At 33.8% G+C, this 6669-nt stretch overlaps 1 protein-coding gene across 1 annotated transcript; it reads right to left on the reverse strand.

Annotated features, from left to right (window-relative positions):
- Positions 1 to 101: 101 nt before the first annotated feature.
- On the reverse strand, positions 102 to 3462 carry LOC106627224 (putative inorganic phosphate cotransporter). Its single transcript, XM_014247274.3, has 4 exons — positions 3065 to 3462; positions 2857 to 2993; positions 1096 to 2199; positions 102 to 1025 (listed from the first exon to the last, which is right to left on the reverse strand). Exons 1-4 carry the CDS (start codon positions 3123 to 3125, stop codon positions 795 to 797), a joined length of 1533 nt encoding a protein of 510 aa, XP_014102749.2. The 5' UTR covers positions 3126 to 3462; the 3' UTR covers positions 102 to 794.
- Between the last annotated feature and the right edge of the window lie 3207 nt (positions 3463 to 6669).

Raw genomic sequence — 6669 nt, forward strand, 5'->3', positions numbered from 1 at the left:
GAGAGTATTGTTCAAATGTTATTGTTCATCTTCGAACAAATTGTTCAGTTTGGACTACTGTTGCATATAGTTGACATATAAACTGAAAGATCGGAATCAAGTGCTTTTATAATTTTCAAATATTTCGTATTTATTTTTTTTACAAATTTTTTGATTATTAAAGACACTTTACTACATTGACATACAGAAGGCAATAATTTATAACCTAACTTATGTACGCTAAATTATGTACAACAGCACAAAACATATCTTTAGATTATAATAAATGTATTTCGAATTAATTTAAAATACATATTTCGATTACTGCAAAAAAATTCTTATTTATATAAAATAATTTAACAGAAGTCTGGCAATGTCATGGTGTTTTTAATTTGCATGCAAAATTACTATGATCAGCAGTAATTTACGAATGTTGCCGCAGTAAACGAACGGTTTGTTTATAAAACATAAATTTATACTTTAATTACTTATAATTGCATTTCGAGCTTTAAATTAATTTTACAAATGCACGTATTTAGTTGTTTAAAAAAAAAATATAAATAATATTATTTGTGTGTATATTTATGTATATATATATATTTGTATACACCTAAGTTTTCTAAATTCTTTATTCTTAACTTTCGTGACATGCCTTTTCTTGGCCATGAAAGCAGTTACTTCCATGCTAAGAAACATTTGGAAAAAAAATGTAAATATTTTTTATGACAGAGATTTAAAATATTTAGCCAAACGCATGTTTGCGTAATCGAAAATGAGAAATAAAATTAAATGTCATGTTATTGGCTTCGTTGGTCTCATGGTGCAGCGTTGCGATTCAAAGGCGCAGACTCATCATCAGTTATGTCGTGTATATCATCGGCGTTGTGTGTAATGTTATCGCCTCGGCCTGTAGCAGCAACTGGCTGACCTTGTGGGAAATTCCATTTTTGTGGACTCGTACGACCAAAGACAAGGAAGAACAAATTGCCGACGAAGTAGAAAAATGCGCTTACATAGAACACAATACGCCATTGTGCGGGATTTTCCTGCAAAACAAAGTAAACATATTAACAATTACACGCACAATGAAATTTAACACACAAAAATGCAACTGACCTCATCCGTCACAATCAGTCCCACTGTGAGCGGTGCTATTATGCTTATCACATTCGCTACACAATTTGTAATGCCCATCAATGTGCCGGCGAAATTTGGCGCAATATCAATGTGATTGACTTGAAAACCCAGATAGGTGGCCGCATTTGCACCAACTGCTATAGTCAACAATGTTATTGCCAATTTAACACTACCACCGGCATTTATATAACCCAAACCGATCAATGCCACCATCGGCACCCACTGACCGATGGTGTTGAAGAATTTACGTGACACCCATAGACGCGTTGTGAAGCGCGCATTCAGAAAATCGCCCAAAAAGATGAAACCATACGACAACAAACACATAGCAAGGTATGGTAATGCGGAGAGTGGACCATTACTGCGTATATCCATACCGAGAATATTCTTCATGTACGTCGGTATTTCGGTGAGCAGTGTCCAGAAGCCCCAATTATTGGCTAAATGCACAAAAATCAACGTTAGGAATGGGGGTGAGGTGAATATTTGAGCCCATGGTAATTTCTGTGGTTGTGTTTGTGATGCACTACTTTGACGACCAGCATCGGAAGGTCGACGTGTTTGTCCCGACGATTCAATATAACGCAACTCGGCTACACTAATCGATGGATGCTCGGCAGGTGTGCTGGCGCTTAAATATAACCAAACGAATGACCATAAAATGCCGACAACACCGGAGAGGTAAAATATGCTAGGCCAACCGAGCCATGAAGACGCTATATAACCGCTAACGGACAGCATTACAACCGTACCAAATTGGGCGCCCGAATAACAGTAGCTAACGAGGCGTGCGCGCTCCTCAGCTGGTGCCCATTTCGACAGAAATGTATGCGTCGATGGAAAGATCATGCCCTGCGATAGACCTTGTGCGGCACGCAGCGCCAGCACCAAAGGCCAGTCTCCCACTTTGGCGCACAACGGTGTCAAAATCGCAAGCGTAGAGCATATAAGCACACCAAAAAAGAATGTATACTTGGCACCATAGTGATGTGCCATGTAGCCGCCGGGCACTTGTGTCACGACATAACCCCAGAAAAAGCTGCTGAGCAGATAGGACTTAATGCCCTCATCCCATTTGTATTCCTGCAAGAGTTGGGAGAAGTGGTAAGCATTGTTTTGTTTTACAAGTTAGATTGCAGCATAACGATAAGCATACATAATTTAAAAGATGTAAATTTTCCACAATATAAAAATTATAGATAAGTGCTACATACATACGTACATATATGTAAATACTTGTCTTCAACTGTATTTCTTTATTTCTGTTTTTTTTTTTTTGTATTGAATTGATATATGCACACATGGGCACAACAAAATATTACGTATGAGAAGCCAACTGTGTTTACATTTTTGCTTTTATCAGTATAAAGTCACAAATTCAAAAATTTCTTTATATACAATATTTATATCTAAAACTTAAACAAATAAAAGAAAATATTATAATATATTTATTTATCATGAGAAAGAAAATTTCAAATTATTTTATGAAACGCTGTTACTATGTAAAGCTGTGACTACTACATATACCTATGTACATACATACATTTATACTTGACATATTGCTGATAATTGTTAGTGTCGATGCATTTGATGAGCAATAGCGTAAACAAAATATTATACTATCAAAGTGATGTTTTATTTTCAAATTTGTAACGAATAACCCAATTAGCACACCCACATAAGATGGCCATATGATGCTAATTTCATTAACAAAATTACAATATGCAGGCTAGTACTTACCTCAAATGCTGGATTTGTGGCATTTTGATCTGTCATCGCCACAATGGCTACAGAAAGATTTACACGCAATGCATACGCAACTGCTAAGCCACAAAAGGCAAGAAAACATTGTAGATGACGTATACCAAAACGTGGACCTAATTAACGGAATGAATAGCTTGTAATTAATAGTACCTCTAACAAAGAAACATATGTGTATTTCACTTACCTTGTCGTGCAGTATCAATTTGCTGATAGCCACCATTGAAACAATCACACCATAAAACCATTTTATTACCTACGATTTAAACTTGCATTTATGTACACGATGCATACGCCCACACAAAAATTTTCCTCGAATATTTTAACTATTTTCGGCAGCTACTAATGCCGTATGGTAAATGGAATTTTATGTTAATTTGTTGTCTTAGCAAAACTCAATACTCCATTCTATTACAATTTAAGAATTTGACGAGTTTGCACTTTTCCACCCAACCACAACTATACACTCTACATCACTTTTGTAAATAATGAATTTTGTATACGTTTCCAAAAGCCTCAACACGAAATAGACAATAACAATATTACAATAAACGTTTTGAAATCTCTATCTATCAATGAAATGAAGGAACAGCGCAAATAACAAAGCGAATTTGGAAAACAGCTGAGAAGTGCTGCGTTACCATATCCGATGGAAATACCCATGTCCAGTTTATCGATAAATCGATATTTCACAGATATACCAACAAACTTTATATGGTTACGTGAATTTTCGTTAGTTTAGTCTATGAGATTCTTACAACATAAAAATAAAGTAAGTTTAATACATAAGTCATTAGTAGAATGTTGTTGTTGTTGTAACGATTACCTAATCCCCGTTTGGGTGATAAATTCTAGATTCGTTGTCGTCGAGGTCATCTAACGGAAGGCCCAGGAAACGAGCTGTTTCGACGGGGTCGGACCATAGGGAGAGGGGTGTTAGATGAGTGGGGTTTGTTGGGCATGCAAAGAGGTCGTTAGTGTCATGCGGAGACTCATTGTATGCATGCATCATTAGTAGAATCAAGAGGGACTCCTAGGGTGATAGCCCAAAAACACGATTAATGGGATTTTAAAGAAAATTAAACTACTATATCAATTGCTTTAAAATAAAGCGTATATTTATACACATACGAAGTATACACGGTAAAGTTTTTGAAAAATAAAGAATTTTTTTTTAATAACACGTTATCTCCGACGACGCTAAAGAAAGGTACTCTGCTGTTGCAGTGATTTCGGCTCTCTTTGAATGAAACGTCAAAAAAATTCAGAATACCGGAAAATATCAGCTATATAAAGACGGTAAAAACATTAAAAATTTCCGAAATGACCGCGTTTTTATAAAACTGGTGAACATCTAAAAAAAATTTTTGATAGCTGATCATTTGTCTCTGAGTAATCATTCAAGCAAATTTCAAAAATTTAGTTTTTAGAAACATGCTTTTAAAGCTGATTAAAAATTCTAGTTTGATGTATGATAAAAACTAAGAACTAAATTGCTGAAAAATTAAACAATGTATAACGAACGTATGTGCAATAAGTCTGCCATTTTGATTTGCAGTGTGTTTAGCCACTTTCACGCATTTTTTATCTGAACAATTAATTTAAATAGCAAACGCTCGTACGGAAATTACCAAATATAATTTTACATTTTGGTTTTATAAACAATTAACGAGCTAATATTAATATTTAAATATTTAATATTACTACATCATTTTCTACTCTTTCAACGAACAGACATTTGAGAACCCCTGCCCGTAGAGACCAACATGTGCCTTCACAATATTATTGCTTTTACTTTTCTGAATCAATATTTTTAGTAGATAAATTTCACATAAGTATATATTTTTAGTAAGCCCGTAAAAGCAAATATTCATCCATTTGAAAATACAAAAAAGACTAATACAAAAAATAACTATCAACTGTACACAATAACGTTCCTTCAAAATTTATAAATATTCTATATATGCACTTTTGTGATTAAACATTTATTAACAAATTTCCAAACAGTTTTTTTTGATTTTAGGAAAACTTACGCTGATAACTTAATTGGAACTGGCGCTCAAATAACGAGTGATCTATTTGTCATGACTTCTACTGTTACGAGCAACAGTTGTGTGCCATAGTAATTGAACACTGTGGCAGCACCATCGAATGGCGGAAACTAGTAAGTGTCAATTCGGATATTGTCGTGTGCGGGTGATTGTGAAAATTTTTGCCGGTTTGTGTTTAATTTCAATTTATTTCCGATTCTTAATGAATGTGTGCTATAGTAAAAGTGTTATTTTAGTGAAATTCAATATTTGTATAATGAACAAAGTGTATCTTCAAGAGCATAGAATAGCTAAACGCTTTTGTGAAATGCGTATAAAAGCAAGAAAGTAGTGAATAGTGTGAGTGGGAGTGATAGTCGTATACAAATTCTGTTGTTTCAGTAGCAAAAAAGAGGCGAATGGCCCAAATAGTGAGAAAAGCTTAAGTAGCCTAGTCAAGAAAGTAGTTTTGTTATGTGATGAGTGTTAAATAAGCACATAAAATTAAAAAAAAGTGTAAGTGCAAACTGCAAAGTGAGTCTTTTTAACATGCAACATTTCAAGTAAATTAAATAACTTCTAGCTAATTAATACATTAGTTTCAAAACTGTCATGCGTAAGGGAGGAAGACGTTATTTTTTGAAGTAAAAATTACGTTAGCTGTAGTAAAGTTGATAAATATGTGGATATTATATAAATTAAAAATATATAAAAGATAATTTTTATTACTCATAGTTTGACAATCAAAGTACACGTTTGTTTGCAGCCGAACAATTTCAACGTTAAAATATTTGAACAGTCAGTGATTGTAAAAGTACAGTTCAGAAGTTGTTGCTTATTGTGTGAGGCCAACTGATGACAAATATAATTCAAATAAGTAAAATTTAGTTAGCAGATATATGTTTTATAAAACGTAAGCAATCAAAAAATATTTACATTTTTGAATTTAACTATTTTCTAAGATTTATACGGCAAGCGTCCATTAGATGTATTAAAACCTTTCTCTCAGCTTCTTTCTGATTTCAAATTATCTAAGGCTTTGTACACACTAATGTGTGATGCTCCGAAGCTATAATAACATTCACAGGTGCATTTCTTATAATAACTACAAGTAAATTTAAAAACGTAACCTCCAACGATTTATTCGAAATTCTACAGAATATGGTTTGTTAGTTCAAGTCGAAGGTTATGTAATAAGGAAAACATATCTCTATATTATATCGTGAGGGTTCAAATTAAAGAGCGTTCCATACAAAACCTCGATTTTGATCGGTCAGTCTGTGTGGGAGCTATATTCTATAGTGATCCATACAGACAGACAGGGCTAATTCGACTTAGCTCGCTACGCTGATTTTTTTAACGAAACTTCGTCAGGGGTGTCACGTCATGAGTGTCAGTTTAATAGTTCAATAGGATAAGATATACAAATACATTAGCTGACCTCTTCGTAAACGCTCCCGCAGCCGATCTTCAAGAGGCGAAAATTTTTGAAATACAAAAACCAAAAAAAAAAATACAAACAAATTATTTTTGTTATAGATGAATGCAGGCAATGATCGAAGGACTAGTCAAAAATTTGATTTTATGACGAAATGGCAGCTTCTCGAATCAAAGTAGTTTTTGTGAAAATACTTGCACTTAAAAGTAACTAAAAAATCGAAATTATTATCAAAAATCTTATTTTTTCGATCACTACCAGATAAATATATCTAAGAAGAACGCGTGAAAATTTCAAGTTGATCGGTCCAGTTATACCGGAAAA

The sequence above is a fragment of the Bactrocera oleae genome, chromosome 4, assembly GCF_042242935.1.
Source record: "Bactrocera oleae isolate idBacOlea1 chromosome 4, idBacOlea1, whole genome shotgun sequence".
NCBI classification, from domain to species: Eukaryota; Metazoa; Arthropoda; class Insecta; order Diptera; family Tephritidae; genus Bactrocera; species Bactrocera oleae.

Coding starts and splice junctions, on each gene's coding strand:
- LOC106627224 (XM_014247274.3), bottom strand. CDS start 3,125: ATGGTTTTATGGTGTGATTGTTTCAATGGTGGCTATCAGCAAATTGAT. Junction 2,994..3,064: donor AATTGATACTGCACGACAAG/GTAAGTGAAATA, acceptor TCCGTTAATTAG/GTCCACGTTTTGGTATACGT. Junction 2,200..2,856: donor CCACAAATCCAGCATTTGAG/GTAAGTACTAGC, acceptor CAACTCTTGCAG/GAATACAAATGGGATGAGGG.